The sequence below is a fragment of the Pyrenophora tritici-repentis genome, chromosome 4, assembly GCF_003171515.1.
Source record: "Pyrenophora tritici-repentis strain M4 chromosome 4, whole genome shotgun sequence".
Classification (NCBI taxonomy): Eukaryota; Fungi; Ascomycota; class Dothideomycetes; order Pleosporales; family Pleosporaceae; genus Pyrenophora; species Pyrenophora tritici-repentis.
Window position 1 is genome coordinate 879,880 of NC_089393.1, and position 22,621 is coordinate 902,500.

Sequence of the window (22,621 nt, forward strand, 5' to 3'; positions counted from 1 at the left end):
CGCGTTGGCAACAAATAGGCCGAGGCGTAGGCGGCGATGTCTGGTGATGGCAATAGAAGGTTGGGGCTGCATGATGCCAATGACGAACAACTGGAGCAGCCGTGCCCAATCGGAACATCGAAAGCTCAATTTGGCGACGACTCATAGTTTGGCTTTGGAAAGTCGTGAACAAGCAATATTCCCCCACACAACGCGAATACGACAGTATAAGAGTGTCCGCAGTGCTTCGTCTTGACAAGTAGCCTACTAACTTGTCTACTACCATAATTTCACCCGCGCCGAGAGAGTCATAGCAGAAGAACCCCACCACCCCACATTCCTGCTATACGGGTCGAAATCTTGAAGAAGCTCACGTCGATTTTACAACGAGATAGCATGCAGCGCGCGACGATACAGGCGCCAGGCCTGTCGACGTACCTCAAGTCGCTGAAGAGCACGCCGGTAGACGCCTCGGTTGAGCACTTCATTTCGTAAGCTACCTACTTGCAACACTCCCACCAGTGCCCAACCTGTCTGACCTGTATGTGCAAGACTCCTCAAGCGACGGCAGATCCGAAACTCCAGGCCATGTGCCATCGCGACCACGGCCTTGCTATTGCGCGTAGTGGGCGAGTTCAAGGGAAGAGATGCAGCGAGGCTCATTGAGCGCATAAAGCAGGTCGGCAGGCGGTTGACGTCGGCGCAACCACGAGAAGTCGTAGTAGGTAACATCGTAAGACGCGTATTGGCATTGGTGCGCGAGGTAGTAGAGGAACATGCAGACGGGACACCGAATGGGAGCGAGCGAGGCAATACGACACCACACGCCCACCATGATTCGCTACACAGACCAGCCCTCAACTCGAGCATATCCACCTTTAGTCCTCTGAGGCATGCTGTCGCCGAACCTATGCATACCGGTCCTTTTACAGACAACGCATCTGATGCCAGCGAGCCCTCAAGACGACCCCCGCTGCTCACTTCACACACTTCGTATGCGCCTACTTCCTCGGCTCCTCTCGTACATTCACTCTTCGGCCTCTTCTCCCAGCCCACGGACACACCCTCGGCCACGAGCACACCGACAGGGCAGGCATCACCAAATGGCAGGGGCACTCTCACGGCACTTAACCTGGAGCGCCTGGCCGATATCAACAGGAACCAGAACCTCGATCTCAAGGGCGAAGTCATGGAGGGCATAAGAGAACTGCAAGACGAGCTGGAGACATCCGACAAGCAGATTGCCGAAGTTGCGCTTGAGCATATCCACGCCAACGAGATAATCCTTACACACACTGCGTCTACTACGGTGCAGAAGTTTCTATTGTTCGCCGCACGTAAACGGAAGTTTACCGTCGTACATGCTGAGACATTTCCTCACGACCACACTGCCACTCATGGCATCTTACTCACCGGCAAGAAGCGAGAAGCAAACCCAGATGACGATGAAGAGGACGACAAGTGGAAGCCGCTCACCGATGCTGGAATCCAAGTCTACGTCATCCCCGACTCCCATGTCTTTGCCATCATGTCGCGCGTCAACAAAGTTATCCTAGCAACACACACCGTGCTGGCAAACGGTGGCCTCGTCGCAGCAGCTGGAGCGCACATGATTGCAAAAGCCGCAAAGGAACACCAGACACCTGTTGTGGTTCTCAGTGGCGTCTACAAGCTCAGCCCCGTCTACCCATTCGACATTGACGAGTTGATCGAGTACGGTGACGCTGGAAGTGTGGTACCGTACGACGACGGCGAGTTTGTGGACAAGATTGATGTTGTGAATCCGCTATTCGACTACGTTCCTGCGGATCTTGTTGATCTCTATATCACCAATCTGTAAGTCCTATTCTCGACTTGGGTTGGTAGGATGAACAGCTGACTGACTGTTCTAGTGGCGGACACGCGCCCTCGTATCTCTACCGCATTGTAGCCGACCACTACCGCTCCGAAGACATTACTTTGTAATTTGTATGAGCGGATGAGTTATGTTAGCAGATGCACGATGTCAACAAATAACAGAAAAAGCTTGGCCGTAATGCTAAATTCCGATGAATTGAACATGTAGCTCTGTACTACCAATACAAACCACCATGAGCCCTTTTCCTCTTCAAACCTGCCAACATGCGAATACGTGAACACAAAATCAGAACCCCTACTACAGACCTCAATATCCAAACATTTCATCTTTTCGCAACCTAAACATTGTGCCCGCCCTCCGCCTACTCCCAAGTTCCAACACATCCCTCAACCCGATTGGCCGCCCTCGGCCGCGCCCTTCGGCGCCCTTCTGCAACACCCGCATCACTAATCCGCAAAGCCACCCGCTTCATTGGTGCGCCCGCCCCCTAGCAGCGTGCCCTTCGGCGCTGGGGAATCAATGGTTTTTGACAAAATTACTACGTTGGGTAGTTTGATGGTCCGTTGGCGTTGGGTGTGTGCGGAGGGCGCTGAGAGGGAAGAGGCACAGTGGCGGTACGTAACTAGGGGCGTAGGCGAGAGCTGCTTTGTCCTGTGGCCGGCTAACAACTTGTGCCTGAGGCACGGGGGAAAAGGAAAGGGCCATGTGCGATGTCCTCAGTAGTGGAGTTTCGCAAATAATGCGCATGTACATATCTACAATTAACATGTCTCCTTCGCGCATTCCGCTTGTATTGCAACAAAACTTGAGCGGCACCGTTTGAACATGACGACCTTGTCGCCCATGTTTGCAGCGCCTTCTCTCTCCATCGCGCACTTTACGTGACACGAACTTGTATCATATGGGCGCGGAGATAAATTGTGCCCCATTAGCCTTGTTTAGAAGTTGCAAAGGACTGATAACGTAAGGCTCGCTGGTCGCGCCCGCTGGGCTTATCGTCGTATAGGCGCTGGGAAGTCATTACGTATGCGGGGTGTGTGCGACGTCGATAGATTTTCGAAACACCTTCGGTTACTATTGTAAGTTGTTGTTTCAAAAGGAAAGAATAGCTGTGCTGTGTTTGTATGTGAGGTACAATGTCCTTCTTAGAGCTTGAGGGTCTACATGTGTTTGTTACAGGTGCGGCGGGGGGTATAGGGAGCGCGATTGTGAACGAGTTCTTAGGTATGCGCATGGTTTTCTTTATGTTGGGGGAGGGGTAGGTTGGATGCTTGTTCTTCTAGTCGTATAGGCGTTTGGAAAGGAGCGTGTTGGTGCTCACGACAGGCGGGCGTCAACTTGGCCATGTCATTGAGACGAACGCTGGACACACGAACTTGCGATCATCAACTATACTAACACAAAACAGCACAAGGGTGTAAAGTCACCGCTCATGATCTTCGACCAAACCCTCTGGTATCGACAAACCCCAGTCTCCACTGCATACAAGGGGACATCAGCTCCGAAGACTCCATCCAAGACTCCATCGCCCAGGCCACCGCACACTTCTCACAGCCCATTAACATCCTTTGCGCTAATGCTGGTATCACGGACGAATCCTCTAGCTATCCCATCTGGGACATGCCCAGCTCCCTCTGGGACCGTACATATGCCGTCAACGTTCGTGGCACCTTCTTAACTATCAAGCACTTTCTCAAGTCTATCGAAACTGCTCAGTTGGCGACTGGCGAAGAGGTCAAGAATGTGAGTGTTGTGGTTACGGGGTCTGAGTGTGGAGTTTTTGGACAAGCAGGACACGTAGAGTATGCGAGTGGGAAGGCGGGCCTACAGTATGGGCTCGTGAAGACGGTGAAGAATGAGATTGTCAGATTGAACAGAAAAGCGAGGATTAACGCTGTGGCACCTGGATGGGTAAATACAAAGTTGATTGAGGGGAGACTGGATGATCCTGGGGAAATGTGGAGGGAAGCTGAAGCTACGTACGTTACCTTACTCTGCAGCGAGATGTCATTTCGAGAGACTAAGATGTGCAGAGTTCCATTACGAAAAATTGCGCAGCCGACAGATGTCGCAAGAGTAGCGGCATTTCTAGCAAGTCATCGAGCCGCAGGCCATATCTCAGGACAGTGCATCTCCGTCGATGGCGGCATGGAAGGCCGGATTGTTTGGTCTGAAGACGAAGTTCGAAAGACACAGAACACAGCTTTAGAACCCGAAAAACCGACCACAAACCCCACTGGCGAAATCTTCGGCACCGCGACAGAAGGAGTTTCCTTAGCGAGCAGAAACCCTTCCACTGTGGCCATACCCACCATCACCTCCCTCAGCGCTCCTCCACCCGTGTCAAAACCCAAGCCCAAGATCAAGATCCTCCTATCGGTCGACTTCGACGCCGTGTCCGGCTGGCTAGGTACCAGCCAACACCCTGACAACAACCTCGCAGACTACAGTTCCGGCTTTTTCAGCGCCTACGTCGGCGTACCGCGACTTCTCAAGCTCTTTGCCAAACACCACATCGCCGACAAAGTAACCTGGTTCGTTCCTATGCACAGCGCCGAATCCTTCCCCAAAGAGTTTACCGCCATCAAAGAAAGCGGCGCAGAAATCGGCCTCCATGGCTACTGCCACGAAGGCGCTCCCCAACTTACTCTGGTGCAGGAACGCGACGTCCTCGAACACTGCATTAGTCTGTACCAAGAGCTACTCGGAAAGCGGCCGCTAGGTTATCGTGCGCCGCTGTATCAGCTTAGAGAAAGTACGGTGGAGTTGCTGGAAGAATACTCGTTCTTGTACGATTCTAGTCTCGCGCATCACGATAGCAAACCGTACTTCTTGCCCAACCTACCTCCCATCGACGTACCCACATACACCGACACTACCCCTGCAAAAAACTGGATGAGGCCACTACCTCAGCCTAACCCATCCACCTCCAAAACACTGGTCGAGATCCCAGCGAATTGGTACACGGAGGATATGACACCCCTGCAGTTTTGGCCAAATACACCCAATTCCCAGGGCTATGTTGATGTGCGCGTTGTGGAGAATATGTGGAGGGATAAACTTGAGTGGGTGAGGAATGAGATGGAAGATGAAGGGTTGGCCGAGGGCGAGATGTGTGTTTTTCCGCTGGTGTTGCATCCCGATACTAGTGGTATGGCTCATGTGATAGGGATGGTGGAGAGAGTAATTAGGTGGTTAAAGGAGTTGGAGGAAGAGGGCATTGTGGAGTGGTGTCAGTATGCGGATGTGGCGGGGGAGTGGAGGGAGAGGAATGCACAAGAGGCAGTGTAGGAAGTCGGTGATATTCGTCATGCAGGTGACTAGCTTCATCTATATCATATTTCAAAGACCTTAATAGTTTCCCCCCTCCACACAGCGATTGATAGCAGCACCTACCTATTCCGACAATGTTCAGAATATCATGTTGGAGACCTTTCGACGACATGCCCAAGGTAGTTTTGGTTCGGCACTGACATCATCAGGCCACCGTACCTTCCACCGATCATGCCACACACAAGTCTAAGCAGAGACAGCCGAGTCCTGTGGACTGACTGCACTGGGTCACCGCATCCTCCGCCAATCTTGCCACATTCAAGTACAGGCAGCAGAATCCACATTTCAAGGCATCGAAGTCGTTGACATACGTACCATGGTACTCGACACGGTTCTATCTAGCATATGCCGAATATGCTAACCAGCCGACCTTGATCATTTTTGAAAGGACAGTTTATGCCTGCATTGCATTAGGTGAGTCAAGCGTATTAGGTGACTGGGTTCTGGGTGTATCATGAGAAATTCGACAACAAGAAACAAGTAGGATCGCTGCAAAGGAGATTAAGACCTGAGTCTGGACTTCCTAGGCAACTTGAATGAACGCTATCTCGGCTGTGTAGACAATTCAGATAGAGAATGAATATTGTGGATATCAGTGCGCGTGTTTTTGTCACAAGGTGAGAGTCAATGGGTTGTTGTTGTGATACACCCCGGCGCAACCAGTCTACACATAGGATCTAGTCTTTCCCAGTGATGGCAAATATGGCGAGTAAACACGTAGATGCTCTCCTTGCCAACCCGTAGCCTTGTAGACTACAGGCACACCCGTAAAGTCTACTATGCAGCTTAACGCATCTATGCAACAGACGCATAACCTCTCCTATCCAATATTACCAAAACACCTCGCTATCATTTTCCTCAGAGTGCACGTAGTGGATCCTAGACTGCTTGTACGTCCCCAGCGCCCGCCCGCGCCCTTACCCAATCTCACCCACATGCTCACGCATTGTACCACCCAAATTAATTCAACCCTACGTCACTGCCATTTTTCCTCGCCCTCCGTCGCACGTGATCGGCGCATCGGTCTCCGGGCCCACCCCACTAGCGCCAGCCCCAGCAATATATAAAGCCCGCTGCCTCCCTCCCTCTCTTCTCTTCCCCAGCTCTCTTTGCCTTTTGGCTTAGATCAAGTGTAGTATCTGTTCTTATAAGTTTAACCGCTTATATGCCGCTACGGCGGTGTTTCGATTATACTCATTTTTGATCCGCGTCTGATGAGTCCCTGGGCTTGCTCACACTCATCGGTCACTGTGTCGCTTCTATTCGCACTATCTGAAGCTGACGCGACTTTTTCATTGAGACCTTTGGCTGGTGCCTAGGCTTGAGGAAGAAGTGGTGCTGTGTTTGAGCTGAGGTTTCTGAACATCTGAACGCGTGTGGTGAGCGCGTCGAGGGAGCGTGTCGAGGTGACGCGTCGAGCGACTTGTTTGTGGGTGTGCATGTGAGGGCGCGTACAGTGAGCAATGTTCACGACATTCACGTCTTGGGAACAAGTACGATAAGAAGTAATTGCAATTTCTTTGCGCTGCATACCGCAAGCGTCAGAGAAGAGAAGCACCCCAATACAACAAGAGCTATCCAATGTGATGTCCCTCGCCCTTGCTGTGGTCAGCATTATGATCAAAAAACTCCGCTTCCCTCCACACATCCTTAAACTCCTCCGACATTTTCAACGCCGGGCCAAAGCTCTCCGGCCTCCTCAACTTGTAAAACTCATCCAGCCCAGCGCTATTCCGCTGCTGCCAGTCCAATATCGCATCAAAGTTCTTACACTGATGATTGATCTGAAAGTCCGGAAAAGGATTAAGCACAGTATCCGTCCACACGTGCGTATACACATCAACGTTCGCCTGACACATGATGTTCTGCAACAAATAGTAAACGCAATGCGACAGATGCGTCTTGTGCAGTTTAGTCGTCGAGTTGAAGTCGGCGTACTTGTTGCCGTAGTAGTGATCGAAATAGGCCTCGCGGCGCAGAGCGTCCAGGCAGTGCAGTTGATGAAATACGTCGATGCGGGCGGCGTAGGCTTCGCCGAGACCGTAGCTTTCGGGGTATCGAACGGATTTGTTGGGGTCTTTGCCTAGGGCTATGACTTCTTCGCGGGAGATGGCGATGGGGCGCTCGTCAGAGATGCGGCGCCATGCCGCATCTACTTCTGGGCCAGGCTCGTTTCTGAAGATCTCGTCGGTTAAGGAGGGGAGGAGGGTGGCGTTCATCTTTTTGGTGACTAGATCGATGTTTAGACGGTCGAAGATTGGCGCTGGGATTGTTATCTAATGCTCTTTGGTTGTTTGATAGACTTTTGATGCTTACATGGACCTGAACACCTTTTCAAGAGACTTGTGGTATCTTGGGATATCTGTGCGTGATATTGGAGAGTCGATGTTGTAAGCGTGAGTAGTGAGAATACGAAGAACCCGATATTGAGATAGAAAAATGGCAGCGGGTTTGATGTTATCGTGTTTGGTAATCTCTGGAAAAGCCCCGGTCTTTGCGCACTCTTTTCGACATGTTCGTACACATAATTCTCTCGTATGAATCTTGGCAAATGTTGTTTCAACATTTTCCCGTTACCTGGCAAGGAGGTATGTCCAGTGAAGTGGAAGGACGCCGGGGCGGTCCGGCTCCAGCGAAGAATACCTGGGTGTAGTATTCCCGTTCCCGTCTAGGTGCCTTGGGGTATTGGAGACAGCGCTATGCGGGGTCCTTATCATTTCCAATATCGAATATACGAATTGTAGCGCGTACCCCTCTTTTCGTGGCAATCAAAAGCATCCTTTTAAGGTATAGCACTCAATCGCCCTCAAGACTCACTATAGGTTTCCGCAATACTCACTAGGGAGATCAGCGTTTTGGAGATAACCTTAAAAACTGCCTAACCAAGGGAGCTTAGGCTCTTGGTAAAGCTTAGCCGTTCTATGGTACGCTGATGTGGCGTGACCTGCTGGATCTGGCAGTTCGGGGCTACTTAGGTAGTACGCGGAAGAAATTATTCCGAGCTCAATTTTCTGAATCGTGCATTCCTGGGGTGTGAGGACTCTTGCGATCGCGAAATTGGAGCGTCGCTGTAAATGGTTAAAGGTGGTTAAGGAGCGATAGTTTCGGATCGCCAGGTTAACTGTACCATAGTACCAGTCATATATTCAAATTCATTATTCGTAGAGGGGCTTACTTTACTACAACTAGCAAGGAACGACAATGCGATACCGAATTTAACGGCAAAAACTGGGCATTGCATATTCCACCAGGCTTTACGTAGACCCCACGGACTTTTGCTCCTCCATAGGATGATCTCGCCAATGTTTGAAATACTTGTTTCCTGGGAACATCCAGTAAAGCCCCTCCATGTTCTCTTCTGGAGAGTGATCGAAGCCAGATTCATCCATGATTTGCTGTAGCTTCTCCGGGTCAGAAATCATAAACTCAAACTTTGGCGCTCTGTGTTCCTTTGCCCATTCTTGAACTTTGCTAAAGTTCCGACAGGTATGTGTTGTCGCTAATCGTGGGAATATGCCCCGGTTGAAAGGAATGTTGACGTGGAACGACACAGGTGCAACGTCCGATTGACACATTAGAGTTTGGCGGAGGGCGTCAACGCAATGATCTACAAGGATAGTAAGCGAACGGGTCTTGTACGAAGAAAGGAGAAAGAAATATACCCCAGTGACGGAAATTGAATGAGTTGCGATCAATGGTGCCGTTCTTAGTCATCAATCTTTCCAGCATCTGGAATCGCTCTGGGTAAAGAAGCTTCCTCAAATCGTTGAGGCAGTGAAGCGAGTGCCAAACATCTAGCTCAACTAAGTAATCCTTGGTTCCTGGGATAGGTATTGTCGGGTTGGGGAGTTTCTTTGCCTCTTCTTCCGAGATGACGGATATACCAACTGATATTGATTAGTAGCTGTCAATTACCTGTAGTTGCAGCAACTTACAATCGTAAAGATCAGACCAACGTTTATCGATCTCGTCATCTGGAAATCCCATATATTCTGTACCATTTGCCAAAGCTGCTACGAAATGTTCTTCGTGATACTCGACTGCATTGTTGGCAGGCGCTGCACCGGTCTCAGTAAGGTAATTTGAGCAATGATTATAGAAGCCTTACACCAAACACTCAATGACGGATCCTTGCAGTCACCGACAGAATAGAGCCTGGCACCCAAGATGACAGATATTAAAAGCAGTACGAGATTGCTGGCACAGAGACCTATTACGACCGAGCTTGATTGCCATCTATGTGCGAGCTTGATGGCTGAATTTGATTTCGCAATCGACCCGAGCTCCGTTGAGTTTTCCAACAAGCTGTCTCTGCTGTCGTACGACTCAGTGTAGTCTTTTTCGTCGTGATCCTCTGAACGCCGTGCTATCACAGGGACCCCCATGTTGAATTTGGAATTACAAAGAAATGTGATACGCAATGATGGATAATAAGACCTGTTCAGAGAGCGATGTTTGAAATGTGAATGTTGAACAACGCCAAAGTATCTAAGAACACGATAGTATGGTGGAGTCGCCGTAGTCGTTTGATATCGTTCGGAGGCTTGATAGAATCCCGCTACCGCGGAGAATTATAGATCGCGCGACTCATAATTAGGCCGTACATCAAATCGTAGGTGTACACGATAGAAGATCTCCGATATCGATATCGGATGTGAAGCGTATCTGTATCGGTCCGATACATGATACGAGAACCCCTCCCTGCTCAAGCTGAAGAATCCTTGCTTAGATAAGAAGGTGAACGATACAGTGCGGATTGCGAAAGAATCGCGGAAATAGTCATCATCATATCGCAGTCCATTCATGGCTATGCTTTGAGCAGCGAAAAGTGGGTTTGATGACAAAACGACGTGAATGGTCTGTTTGGATTATACCCAGCTCTCTGTTGTTACAATTCGAAAACCTTCCATTATTGGAAAGCCAAAATAAACCACTCAGTAATAATAGGCCCTTCATGACGCGTTGTGCATGATCGGTTCGAGCGCATTAGCCTGGGGTGAAGGTGAAGATAGCAAAAGACTTTACCCAGAGAAGAAGGTGAACAAATTAACGGAGACTCTATCTACCGAGAGGAGACGGTGAGCGTGGTAATGGAGAAGAAGACAATCGGGACAGCGGAAGAGAAAGTGAGCCGAACGACGAGGAGGAAGTTGGGGTAGCAACGGAGAACTTACTTGCATGCATCGGAGACTTTGCCTGGATATCGGATATAAAGGCGTATGAAGTGAGTTCCTATCGCCTTCATTGCGAGCAAGATCTCTCGATAACAGTAACCAGTTCACCTCTAAGCAACTATCTTCGTTCGCATTCTACCTACCTAGTCCACAACAAGATGAAGTCAATTCAGATTCTTCTAGCGCTCGCCACTGCTGTGGTTATATCTGCCCACCCAACCGGCGATGTCGCTAAGTAGGAACTATGGAACCGCTGTAAAAATTCCTGTCTGACTAGGGTCTGTAGGAGAGCGCCTGGCGTTGATGAAATCTCGGCAGGTCTGTATGGTGGCTGGGCAAGAGCTGAGCCTGAAGCCAAGTAAGAATCATGGAACTACTCTGCTGAATATCTCTCTAATTACTTCCAGGAGAGAGGCTGGCGTAGATGAGATCTCAGCAGGCCTCTATGGGGGCTGGGGAAAGGCCAAGCCCGAAGCGAAGTAAGAACCATGGAACTACACTGTAGGTATCTCTCTGATCACTGCCAGGAGAGAGACCGGCGTAGATGAAATCTCAGCAGGCCTCTATGGGGGCTGGGGAAAGGCTAAGCCTGAAGCCAAGTGAGAATCCTAGAGCTGTATTACAAAGAGTGTCTCTAATTAGAAATCGCAGGTGAGAGGTGAGTGTTGAGGAGATCTCGGCAGGCCTCCATGGAGGATGGCCAAGGGCTGAGTAGACACTGTCTGATGGACTTGCCTACCGTCGTACGAAATCGAGATTGCGGTTACGGTAGGAAGAGACACTAAGTACATAGAACTATGTATCGATACAACCTTGAGGTGTCAATCTTTCTTTGAATCCGTTCAATGGTCCCCAGATCTGTGAAGACGCCATCCTACGTGTTGAGAGGTTGAGGATACATCAGCACGATTCCATAATCTAGTTAATAGGAAGCATTGATGGGATTGTAGAAGCGCGTTGTTTGTAGCCGAGGTGCCCAGGCGGGAACTAAGTGCAAAGCCAAGGCTTAGTATTATCACGTGATGCTTGACATCGATAAGATCTAGAAGCTGACACAACCAATGAGATCTATCACCAGGCCTATGCCAACGTCTGCCTGAGAATGCTCAACGTCGCGGCCCATTGCGAACGGGATTTGCTTCTCCATATAGCCAAGCCCACGATTCCAGCACCCAGGGCGTAAGGTATCGATTTCTTGGCAAAATTCCCTGCAACATGCTTGAAGAACATATTCTGCTTCTGCCTCACCCGCTGCAGGTGCTCCCCCCTCTTATTCTTGACAGGAAACGGTACTTCAGGTACTTCTTTACCTAGAAACTCACATAAAGGCTTCCAGCCATCCTCCAAGTGAAAGTTGAGCAAGCGCTCCTCTGGCACCGCCGCCCGAATCTCAGCATAGTGTTGCCTGTACCGATCCTTGGCAACCCGCCGCATCTCGTTCACGTTCCGCACGCCGTAATAACCCAGCATGATCTTGCGAATCGTCTTCCCGCCAGTGAGCCCGTAAAGCGGCCCCAGCACATCGATCACGAGATCTGCACGCAGTCCCCACGTTGTGCTAAAGATGGCCTCCTCCATGCTCTCGTACCACTCATCCACGTCGCGCTCCACCAAGATAATCTTCGCCTCGGGGTATGCGTTTATCAACTGTTTCGCGAAGAAAGAGCCCATATCGGTGACGGCCTCATAAGGACCGAAGACTGCGTCGAAGTCGGCGCGTGTGAAGGGCTCGCCCGTGTAGGTTGGGAGCACAGGAAAGAAGGCATCGCAGGCCTTGCTGAAGAGCTCCCACTCGAGCGGCGAGCTGAGACCTTTTATACCGTGGTGCACGCCTTGATATCCCAATATTTCGAGAGCTTGAGTTATTGAAGCCGACCCTATTGTAGGTTTGCTCTGGTTAGCCTCCTGCAGCAACTATATACAATATCAAGAGTCTTGAGATCTTGGAACTCACCAGTACGTGTCATTCCTAGTGAGAGCACCTTGAGCTCTCGCTTGGGGCGGTCTGCGATAGAGGCTGGTGTCGCCATGGTTCAGACAGAAGTTGGTCTCAGTCGCGCAGATAGTCCAACGAGCGAATATGAGCGGTAGTGAGGCCACACTACAGACTATTCACCACTCATAAATTCCTCGGTATCGCAACCCCGACTCTCCTGCATTCTGCTGTGGACTATGGAAGATAGCTTCCAGCAACGTATTTGCGAGAGCGTCAAGCACGTGGCCCACGTGGTCAAAGGAGTGGCAGCTGGCTATCAGCAATTTCGACTTGAGTTCAATTGCCGAAAAGCACCCGTTTGAATCGCTACGAGCTCCCGGTCGATCCATTTTGGTCTCAATATGCTCGGCCCGAAGTGCAACGGTCCGAGTAAAGTGCGCTTGCAAATGCATAGGGAACGATCGGCGATGACTTCAAACACGCAGCAAGCCATACGCAATCACTATCTAGCTCGGTCAAACTATTTTCAGCGAAACCACCTCTACAGTTGAAAACAGCCACGAATAGGATCGACGTTGAAGCTTGGACACTGCTAGCAGCGTTTTTGAAAAACAATAGAATGAGCCACCACAAGATGAGAATGCACGACGATGCTACAAAAGCTAGCCCTGGTCTACCCGGGTGTAGGCTACTGCCTAGACTTCAACGTAACCATGAGGGGCTTCTTCTCCCAAACCAAATAAGACTTTTGCGTGATCCACCAGTCCTCGCACTTGGCCTCCAATGAGATGTCGAAGTTCCAGAAGACCTTGGCCAGTGCCAGTCTTATCTCGTTCATTGCCATACTACAGAGTATCAAGTCAGCAGTTACTCAGTGGTAAGAGCGGAGAATTCAAAAAGCTTACTTCTGCCCGATACAATCATGTCTGCCATAGGAGAAAGGGCGAGATGCGCCCCGATCGTCGCAAGCAAACTCCCCTTCTTTTGTCTGCAACCACCTCTCGGGGATAAATTCAAGCGGTCGATGCCAGTTCCAGGGAGCGTGACATACTGCCAGATTGTGCACGCCTACTGCCATCTTTGTCGTGCTAGTCAGTGGAAGTTCACCACGACACCAATAGCTGAGAGAACACGTACCCCTCCCGGTATCCATTTACCTTCTATCTCTTCTCCGCCCTGTGGAACCCATCGTGGTAATGTTGATGGGTTGGGAGGTGATATGCGCAATGTCTCGTCGATACACGCCCTCAAGTACAACAGCTCACCAGCAGCAACTATCGTGATCTCATCCTCGCTCGAGAACTTGCTTCGCACCTCGTCATTGAGTTTTGAACGAATTTCTGGATTCCGACAAGTAAAAAAGACTAATGCACTCATGGTATACGCAGCCGTATTGCTACCTGCCACGATCAACGCACTCGCCATACCAAACAAGTCAACGTTGCTCAGATTCTCAATTTCATTACCAAGGATATAGCTCATGAAATCCCTCCTCTTCCCCTGGCGCTTGTCGCTGCGCTCCTCGTCGATGCGCCGCTGTAGCTTCTGAAAAGTCAACGCTTGATGCCGCTTCCGCGCCTCCATGGACGCCTTGGGCGCCGTCCATCTAAGAATCCATTCAATGTGGTAGTGCGCAGCGAGCTGGTACCAAACAATAGACTTGATACGCGCCCCCATAACGTCCAGCCAGGGCTGGTCGGCACGGTCCAGACAGCCAGCCGGTTCACCAAACGCTAGGTCACTTACAATGTCGAAACTCAGTAGACTGAACCAGCGTGCCATATTCTGCTTGCTAGTACCATACTTTGGGCTCCGCAACTGTACAATTAGCTTGTTGGTGTGATCCCTGAAGTAGTCTTCCTGGTCGCGCAACGCGCGCTCACTGAAAGCCGGTTGAATCGCGCGGCGGAGGATGGCGTGCCGTTCGGGCGTCTCAGTGACGATGCTCCGGCACCCGTTGGCAACTGCAGGTGCAATGCCACGGCCGTCAAGACATTTAAGAAACTCGCGCGGCGGAGCAGAGCCATAAATCTTCTTCCAGGCAGTGCCAGTGGTATACGATAGCTCATCGGGAGCGACACGAACCACAGGGCTATTGTATTGTACATGCATGTCACGAATGCGCCATGCCAGATCGCCTTGCAGGTTGACATAATTCCATGGAATGCGCGAAATAGCCCAGAGTTTTGGGCCTGGAAAGGCGGATAGCGGATGGAAAAAGATGCAGTAGATGGAGCGAATGACGAAATACACGAGGGGCTATTCTCAATCAGAATCTCAAGGCCTTGTTGACATTGCAAGAAGTGCAGACTTACAACGACCAAGACAAGAAAGGCTATAATAGACCACATGGTGGTGTCAAGCTTGGTAGTCTTGGCTGTGGGGTTGGGTCGCCTTGACTTCTCTTCCGAATAGTCAAACAACGGGCTTCACGATTGCGGGTTGAGGGCAGTGGTACCTCAAGATAAGTCACCTGCCCAAACTATATCGAGCCAATTGAAGCTTTCAGATATCCACGTGGCTGACCGACCTATCCAAAGCCTCTTGGATTAGGTATGGCTCCAGTCTCAGCACTTTCGATGACAAATTCAAGGAAAGCGAAGATGATCCGTGCCTTGCGTCCTGCACGATATCCAGTGATGATACGGGTGTGGTCGCACTAGCTATGCTTGCGTAGCCATCTGTTCACCGGCTGGGGCTTCTAGAGCGCGACGGTAAAGTATACCGAGACACTACGAGGCCCCGAATATCCTGTAAGTGTCGTGCCTGCAATCCTGGAGCGCGGGCTCTCGGCGATACTCCACGTACTTATATTCCGTATTCGGTCCGGTCTGCCTAGTTGGGGTTGGTCACCGTTAGTCATTACCATGCCCCGACATGGGCAGTAACAGGATGGTGGTATCGATCGAGAACAGTAAGAGTTATGGATAGATTCTATCCCGGGCTATCTTTTGGTAGAAGCATGGTTAGTCGCCATGCTAACACCTAAGCCAATATCGAAGGGCCGATCCATATTTGAAGTAACTGGAAACCCACACCAATAGCGACATAGATACAGCACCACGTGTTGAGATAACCTGATGGCTTCTTTCTGGACTCACTGATGTCCTTGAAGCTGCGTATAACGGCTCCAGAACAGAGAATGAGTAACTCGGTTCAACAATGAACGAAGGTCCGCTAAACTACCAAAGTAGGGTGTCTTGTTTATGGAGTCACATGGAACTGCCAAGTTGCACGATATGAGATACCTAGAAACATATAGCTATGATTATATTGTGGCTTGCGTGGATTGACATCAAAACCTATTCGAGAGCTACCCTCAATCGACACATGACTGCTGCGTCTCTCGCCATTGGGCTACCGGGACTGCACACGATAGTAAAATTATGCCAGTCGCGCTCTGTATCAATGTCCAGCCCCTCAATGACATCGTATCGCTGGATCATTCGTACCAGTACGTACCCAGCTTCTGTAAGCGCAAACTGCTGCCCAATACAGATGCGTGGCCCGCCATTGAAAGGAACATACTGCCAAGCCATCCCCGGCCTCTTCCGCTCCCACCGCTCGGGCACAAACTCGTCGGCGTCCTCGCCCCACAAATCTTTTCGCCTGTGAAGCACATGCGTGCTGAAATTGACTTCAGTACCTTTGGACACGAAGACAGGCATAGTACCGTCCGGCCCTCCGCCGACGGGAAGTGTGGTGTCTCGTACAGCGCAACGGGAATTGAAAGGGACAACCGAATGCAGTCGCAGTGTCTCGCTCATGACATGTTGGAGATATGTGCAGCCCTTGAGCTTCTCGAAGGTTATGCTTTTCCCAACGGTAGTCGAATAAGGGCCAAAGGTCTGAAGAATGATCTCGTGTAGCTTCTTGTATGCTTTCGGATGCCGTACTAGACAATAGAAGACCCAGGCTGTAAGCGACGCCGTCGTGTCCCTGCCCGCTGCCAAAAGACCCAAAACTTGCTCACGTACTTCGGCGCGGTCGGAACAACGCTTTCGTAGGGACTCGAGGAAGTCGTAGCGAATTTGAGAAGAGCCTTGTTGTCTTGCTTGATCTGCGGCGTCGATGGCACTGTCGACAAAAGCGTGGAGTGTCTTTATGCACTTGTTCAGCTCCTTGTTCCCATACAGCCAGTACAGACTTCGCAGCCGCATTCTTGTTCCTAGGATGGCCAGCATGCGCTCAAAAGCGTGGTCGAAGCTGTCTGCGTCATACTGATCGTTGCAGTTCTTCTGCTGCTGTTTGGCAAGGAGAGTTCTGAGAGAATTTGTACTCTGTCCCAGGAACAGCTCGGTTGCCGAATCCATAGTCAAACAGGGCAACAGTGTAGCCAAGCTTACAGATGCTGACCACGCTCGACCCTCGTCATCGGTCGTCAGCCCCTGTTCTCTCGTCTCGATGATCTGTATCATGGTCTGCACATGTTCCTCGAGCAGTTCAAGCCTGGAGACATTTTCCCTACTGAAGATCGGCCGCATTGTCTCTCGGGCGCGATGCCACGCCTTGCCATCCACGGCGAAGATACTTCGCCCAAGAGCTGTCTTCAGGTTCGTTCTTCTTGCCGTTCCCATGATGAAATCGTCAAACTGCGTCGCGAGCAATGCCTGCACGTTACGAGGTTCAGCCGTGATAAAGTTAGATGTACCTAGCACTGATATCCCCCATGTGTATCGTCCCATGGCCTCGAAGCGCGCGGTCACGAAGTCAGGCGTTCGTTGCTCTCTGTCGGCTCGCAAGCCACGGCGTATGATGTCGATCCCCAGAGGCCATCGAGTTGGCTCGAAGGGTACGGGACCACATCTGAGACGTCGAATTTTGAGAAGATTACGCAGGGGATTGATGAGGACGATATCCGTAATGCGTATGAGAAGCAGCAACCCCGCCGCTAGGATGAGGACGTTCATCTGTATTTTCAGTGTCGTGATATCAGCGTCCGCAAGTGTGTTGAAGTTGTACCTGGAGAAGCTGAGTAGCGCGTCACTGTTAGCTTAAATATTATACAAGCCGTTCTTCCTGGGGAGGTGTTTAAAATCCACGTGCACAGCGCTAGACAGGGGACTGATGATCGCTCAAAATCTTAGTGTGCCAGCTGTGAGCCTACTTACTGGCCTTTTACAGTCACTCAAAATGCTGGGTTAGCTTGTTCATTCGGGATGCTCGAATCTGATTGTATTACAGCTGAGTTCACAAGAACTCGCCATCAACGTGACAGCATAAGAAACATGTTCCCCATGTGTATGTATATGGATCTATTCAGTTCTGGAGCTCAAGCATCAGGAGGAGGTTGGCAGATACGCCATGGGAAGATTGAGCCCAGACTATTACTACTATTCGTTCGCATCAAATACAGGCTTCAACTTCACAAGCAGAGGTAACTTCTCCCACACCAAGTAGGTACCTTGCTTGTTCCACCAGTCGTTGTCGGGATCGTGGAGCTCCCAATCGAAATACCGTACAAGCTTTGCCATGGTGAGTGACATCTCGGCATAAGCCATAGATCGTCCAATACAAGCCCTCTGACCGTACGAGAACGGTTGAACAGCAGAACGGTCATCATCTTTGAACTCCGAGTTTGGTTCATCAAGCCAGCGCTCGGGGTGAAACTCACGCGCTCGCTTGAAGTTGCGCTCTGAGTGCCCGGCTGCCAGCTGGTTGACACCAACAGCATAACCGCCTGGGACCCATCCGCCCTCGATCATTTCGCCTTTTCCAGGAACGAATCGAGGCAGCGAGCCCGGAGTCGGTGGGTACAGACGCATACCCTCATTGAGGCAGGCGCGCAAATACTTGCAGCTGGTCACTGCCTGGACGGTCATATCTGCGCGATTCTTGAAGAGGCCGCGTATCTCCTGCTTGAGCTTTTCCAATTTATCGGGGTTGCAGAGGAGCAAATACGTCAAGCCGGACATGCCGCCAGCAGATGTACCGCTGCCTGCCACGATGAAATTGGAAGAAAGCATCACTAGTTCGAGGTGGTTGAGTTTCTCGTCGTTCTCGAGGATGTATGACCTATTGAACCATGGAGTTAGCGGTCTGATTTGTAACGGGAATAACGCATCCAGCATACATAAAGTCTTTTCCGGGATTCTTGGCTTCAACCCTCGCCTTTAGTTTGGCCTCAGTCATTGCGATGTGCTTCTTTCTCGACTCAGTGACATATTTTGGCGTCAACCAATTGAGCAATCCCATCGCCCCATACTGCACAGCAAGCTGGAACCAGACGATAGCTTTGGCGCGAGCCAGGATGGCTTGTATCCACGGTTGATCTGGGTTGTTAACACAACCCGAGGGCTCACCAAAAGCCAGATCAGAGACAATATCGAACGCGACGAGGTTGTACCATGTCGTCATATCGAGAGGTCCGTTTTCACACCGCTCCTTCAGCTTCTGGACGAGATTATCCGAGTGATCTTGAAAGTAGTTCTCTTGTTCGCGACTAGCATGATCCAAAACATCAGTATGGCCGTGCCATGTCGAAGATTGATATATGCAGATGAAACTCACAGTGCTCTCTGGCTAAAAGCCGGATCTATAGCTCTCCTCAACCTCAGATGTCTATCCTGATGCTCAGTCATCAAGCTACGCTGGCCACCTATACTCGCGGGCGCGATACCCCTTCCATCAAGGGCTTTGACGAACTCGGGGTTCCGCTGTCCGTATATCTTCTTCCACGCGCCTGATGTCGTATACGAGAGCTCATCGGGGGCGATGCGCACAACTGGGCCATATTTATCGTGAAGCTCGCGGATCTTCCAACTGATGCGACCCTTCATGTTGGCCCGATTCCATGGTAAGCGAGAAATGGCCCAGAGCTTTGGGCCCGGATAGCCAGCCAGAGGGCTCAGGTAGACGTTGTAAACTACCTTACAAAAAACATAGAGTATAATCTGAACCCCATCATCAGCTTGTAGATGAACGATTCTGGAGTCCGTATAGACTTACAAGCACGGAGACACCAGTGAAGATATTTAGGAGTGTCAATGGCGGCACTCGAACGAGCTGATCCCTCAGGCTATCTTGTATGAAAGAAGTTGTCATGATGCCTCTGAGTGACAAATATCAAGCAGATGGACGGCTAGGTTTTCTTCAGCCCAGCACTCTAGAAAAAGCTGAAAGTGACTATGGAAACCACCGCGACGTGTCTGCAGAGTACCCGCATTGGGCAACGGGCTTCATCGTCGCTTCCTATTCCCAAGCCTCGCATACATCGACTAATGGAACTGACCAGTGCACGACAGAAGTCACCAATCAAGTCACCCCTTCATCGCACGCTGTCGCAAATACGTAGTCTAGGGAACTCGAAGCTTGTGCAGTGAAAGATAGATGCAGATGGCTGGTACTATCAATTCGGCCCTTGCTGGTCGGGCCGATCTACTCGCAGATATGCACATAGAGAGTCAGTGATGTTGCGGCATCAACGGCCGAGAACAAGGGTCTATGCAAGACAGTTTAGAAGCAGCGGCGAACACGTGGGAGCTGAAGCTTGGATCGACTATCGAATGATATGTGAGGCTTGACCACGTGTTGAAGGAACAAAGCCTCCCGAGGTCAGTTTCAACACTTCCATAACGCGTCCCACCGCGGGGTTGATTGGGTTACAATTGAAGGTTTCGCGGATGAATTGAGACCTCCGAAAGAACAACCCATGCTTGCTGCAGCTAAGTGCAATATGCAGCGCTGTCTTTTTAAACGGATTTGTAATTCCGTCGATATCTCCCCGCGTAGATTTCAGCACACGGTATTCCAGATAGTTAGTCCACCGGCGTGCATGTGGTCCTCATAAACCACATTTCGAGCTATTGATATGCTATCACTAGTCATTCTACCGAATCATGGCTGTTATGCTTCCGTTCGATAACTGCTGTAATATCCGACGCTTGCGACTGGTTTTAGCTGATTGTCAGATAGTCACAAGCAGATTCATATTCTGGCCTTAATTTTCTATCATCGCCAATTGCTGTCGTCTACATTCAGAGACTTTCAATACAATACCTGAACATGGGTGATCAAAACAGCGCCGATACTCTTGCCCTTTTAGGAAAAACAATCCGCGTCGAGCTCCAGCAGAAGCTGTCAAGTAAGGCGCGTGTCCACTTGCCGTCCGATGAGAACAGAACAGAATTCGACAAAGCCAATCTGCGTTTCACTCAGTATGAGCGTCCAACGTATCTCGCCGTGGTCGATCCAAGCTGTGAGGATGATGTTATTGCAGTCGTCAAGTATGCCCGTGAGAAGGGCATCCCATTCACACCTCGCGGTGGCCATCATGCAGTCACAAGTACAATGAGGCATTTTCGAAATGGAATATGCATCAATATGCGCCCGCTCAACCAAATGCGATGGAATGTCGAGAAGCGGCAAGTTACTACAGGTGGAGGAGCAATAACGGACGAGTTTGTGCGCTTTGTGCATAGCTTAGGCATGGAAGTCAGTAAGTCTTAGAGGTTCTTTCCATATATTGTGAGTACTAACGAGTATCAAGACGTGGGATCGTGTCCTACGACTGGTATCATAGGTGTAGCGTTTGGCGCGGGCCTAGGACGCTTGCAGGGCAAATACGGCTTTTTGAACGACAACATGGTTTCCTGCAAACTCGTACTCGCCGACGGAAGTGTGGTAATTGCTTGCAAAGACTCAAATCCGGACTTATTCTGGGGTATCCGGGGAGCAGGTCACAATTTCGGCATTGCACTTGAAGCCACTTTTCAGGTCTACCCGCAGGCACACGGAGGCATCCATCATACTTGGGACTTGGAGTACACTCTAGACCAGTGCGATGAAGTTTTCAAGACGCTTAATAGCGTCTATGATACTATGCCTGCTGAATTGGCAATCTTCGTTCTATGGATGCGTCAGAGTAGCGGCCGTAAGGTAGGCAGTCCTATCGATGCAGATAACAAGACCACTAACATATTCCAGCACATCATCCTCGTCAACCTGGTCTGGTCTGGTTCAGTCGCGAAAGCAGACCCATACGTGCAGCGCTTCGAGTCTTTAAACCCAGTCTTGAACAGCGGACGAAAGTCAGTGCCATGGCCAGAACTACCTTTCTCAACGTACAAAGAGATGAACAAGCTTTTCTGCAAGCCTGAAGTCTGGCTACGGGGCCCCTATAAGATGATGGGCGCCGCTTGCGTTGATACCTTTGACCTCAAGACGACGCGCGAGTTCTTCGAGAGTGTCAAAGCCATGAGTGAGGAATGGGAGGATTGCGGCTGGTTCAGCGCCATGTTTGAATGCCTGCCTGACCAGCGCGTGCGCGAGATTCCCAATGACGCGACGGCGTTCCCATGGCGTGGAGGATCAAATCACTTCTTGTAAGTCGACTCCTCTAGTTTTCTTTCGCAAGCAGCTATTAACATAGGTGCTCAGGATGCTTAATGCTACACCAAAGCGGATGGAGGATCGCAAGGTCTTCGAGGACCATCTAGACTACTGGAAGCAACGCTTCATTGAGACGTCTGGGTACGGTCGTTTGCAGCAGTACGTGAGCTATGGTAACGGCACGTCATCTATGAAAGATCCTCTCGAAGCACTGTATGGCTATGAGCCGTGGAGGCTGGAAAAGCTACGGGGTCTCAAACAGAAGTACGATCCTGACAATGCATTTCGATGGTACCAGCCAATCATTGAGCCATAAGTTGTTAGATATTAGATATCGAGTAGTTGCTAGCACTCCTGTAGACCACTGAAGTATGATATTCGGGACAGTGTTGAACTCTTGAGCCACCTGATAGTTCAGGTAGCCCGACATCCAACCACAACTCCAGTGAACAGTGACAGACCGTCCGCGTACATGTCAGCACGAAAAAAAAACGCCGCGGGTGTTACATCCCTGGTGCATCACGACCCAAGCCTAGTCTACCAAGCGCCCATATACCTCTTTCCGCTAGTCTCGAGTTGGACCGCATAAACAAGAGTATGCCTAGATCCGGGGCAATACGATCAAGCCCACGCTAAGTATTCTTCGAAACGCGCCTTTAGTGGGTCCGCGCGGCGATTTCAGCCTCGTCTTACCTGTCTCTTTTGTCTCCTGAGATCACGCTTGACAGCACCCGCTAGTATAGTTTGTCACCCGTTTACGACCATACTCCGTATGATCCTTCCGCTAATACGCTAGGTATCGTGCACGTGTAGAAACACGTGTTTGCATACATCCATACCCGGGCAAATCTAAAAATTGGTCGAAGTGGCGGAGAAATAAGCAGTATGTTGGTTTTTGTGAGTGGATTTCCATAAGCAAATCCCACTTGCTCACAGTATAAAGAAATAAAAACATATGTGACTGCAGGAGCTACGCATAACTACAGATTCGGACCTCAGGTTTGAAGGCAG

General features: G+C 50.4%; 10 protein-coding genes across 10 annotated transcripts; 4 read left to right on the forward strand and 6 right to left on the reverse strand.

The window, feature by feature from the left end:
- Nucleotides 1–375: 375 nt before the first annotated feature.
- On the forward strand, nucleotides 376–1,944 carry PtrM4_091000 (GCD2, Translation initiation factor 2B subunit, eIF-2B alpha/beta/delta family; the record flags this gene model as incomplete). Its single annotated transcript, XM_001934451.2, has 3 exons — nucleotides 376–470; nucleotides 532–1,815; nucleotides 1,872–1,944. The coding sequence occupies 3 exons, from the start codon at nucleotides 376–378 to the stop codon at nucleotides 1,942–1,944; spliced, it is 1,452 nt and encodes a 483-aa protein (XP_001934486.1).
- A 1,029-nt stretch (nucleotides 1,945–2,973) lies between these two features.
- PtrM4_091010 (polysaccharide deacetylase) lies at nucleotides 2,974–5,128 on the forward strand (the record flags this gene model as incomplete). The annotated part of the gene is made up of 3 exons (XM_001934450.1): nucleotides 2,974–3,061; nucleotides 3,246–3,816; nucleotides 3,871–5,128. The coding sequence occupies 3 exons, from the start codon at nucleotides 2,974–2,976 to the stop codon at nucleotides 5,126–5,128; spliced, it is 1,917 nt and encodes a 638-aa protein (XP_001934485.1).
- Nucleotides 5,129–6,744: 1,616 nt separating this feature from the next.
- On the reverse strand, nucleotides 6,745–7,389 carry PtrM4_091020 (DUF3328 domain containing protein; the record flags this gene model as incomplete). Its single annotated transcript, XM_001934449.1, has 1 exon — nucleotides 6,745–7,389. One exon carries the CDS (start codon nucleotides 7,387–7,389, stop codon nucleotides 6,745–6,747), a length of 645 nt encoding a protein of 214 aa, XP_001934484.1.
- A 1,035-nt stretch (nucleotides 7,390–8,424) lies between these two features.
- On the reverse strand, nucleotides 8,425–9,555 carry PtrM4_091030 (DUF3328 domain containing protein; the record flags this gene model as incomplete). Its single annotated transcript, XM_001934448.1, has 4 exons — nucleotides 8,425–8,777; nucleotides 8,833–9,057; nucleotides 9,106–9,228; nucleotides 9,279–9,555. 4 exons carry the CDS (start codon nucleotides 9,553–9,555, stop codon nucleotides 8,425–8,427), a joined length of 978 nt encoding a protein of 325 aa, XP_001934483.1.
- A 947-nt stretch (nucleotides 9,556–10,502) lies between these two features.
- PtrM4_091040 (uncharacterized protein) lies at nucleotides 10,503–10,947 on the forward strand (the record flags this gene model as incomplete). The annotated part of the gene is made up of 4 exons (XM_001934447.1): nucleotides 10,503–10,579; nucleotides 10,631–10,702; nucleotides 10,752–10,823; nucleotides 10,872–10,947. The coding sequence occupies 4 exons, from the start codon at nucleotides 10,503–10,505 to the stop codon at nucleotides 10,945–10,947; spliced, it is 297 nt and encodes a 98-aa protein (XP_001934482.1).
- A 477-nt stretch (nucleotides 10,948–11,424) lies between these two features.
- PtrM4_091050 (uncharacterized protein) lies at nucleotides 11,425–12,374 on the reverse strand (the record flags this gene model as incomplete). The annotated part of the gene is made up of 2 exons (XM_001934446.1): nucleotides 11,425–12,221; nucleotides 12,299–12,374. The coding sequence occupies 2 exons, from the start codon at nucleotides 12,372–12,374 to the stop codon at nucleotides 11,425–11,427; spliced, it is 873 nt and encodes a 290-aa protein (XP_001934481.1).
- A 594-nt stretch (nucleotides 12,375–12,968) lies between these two features.
- On the reverse strand, nucleotides 12,969–14,631 carry PtrM4_091060 (CypX, Cytochrome P450; the record flags this gene model as incomplete). Its single annotated transcript, XM_001934445.1, has 4 exons — nucleotides 12,969–13,125; nucleotides 13,186–13,358; nucleotides 13,418–14,539; nucleotides 14,596–14,631. 4 exons carry the CDS (start codon nucleotides 14,629–14,631, stop codon nucleotides 12,969–12,971), a joined length of 1,488 nt encoding a protein of 495 aa, XP_001934480.1.
- A 951-nt stretch (nucleotides 14,632–15,582) lies between these two features.
- PtrM4_091070 (CypX, Cytochrome P450) lies at nucleotides 15,583–16,857 on the reverse strand (the record flags this gene model as incomplete). The annotated part of the gene is made up of 1 exon (XM_066106943.1): nucleotides 15,583–16,857. One exon carries the CDS (start codon nucleotides 16,855–16,857, stop codon nucleotides 15,583–15,585), a length of 1,275 nt encoding a protein of 424 aa, XP_065962611.1.
- A 756-nt stretch (nucleotides 16,858–17,613) lies between these two features.
- PtrM4_091080 (CypX, Cytochrome P450) lies at nucleotides 17,614–19,324 on the reverse strand (the record flags this gene model as incomplete). Its single annotated transcript, XM_001934444.2, has 4 exons — nucleotides 17,614–18,295; nucleotides 18,354–18,722; nucleotides 18,791–19,173; nucleotides 19,229–19,324. The coding sequence occupies 4 exons, from the start codon at nucleotides 19,322–19,324 to the stop codon at nucleotides 17,614–17,616; spliced, it is 1,530 nt and encodes a 509-aa protein (XP_001934479.2).
- A 960-nt stretch (nucleotides 19,325–20,284) lies between these two features.
- PtrM4_091090 (GlcD, FAD/FMN-containing dehydrogenase) lies at nucleotides 20,285–21,926 on the forward strand (the record flags this gene model as incomplete). Its single annotated transcript, XM_001934443.1, has 4 exons — nucleotides 20,285–20,717; nucleotides 20,769–21,157; nucleotides 21,206–21,603; nucleotides 21,659–21,926. 4 exons carry the CDS (start codon nucleotides 20,285–20,287, stop codon nucleotides 21,924–21,926), a joined length of 1,488 nt encoding a protein of 495 aa, XP_001934478.1.
- Between the last annotated feature and the right edge of the window lie 695 nt (nucleotides 21,927–22,621).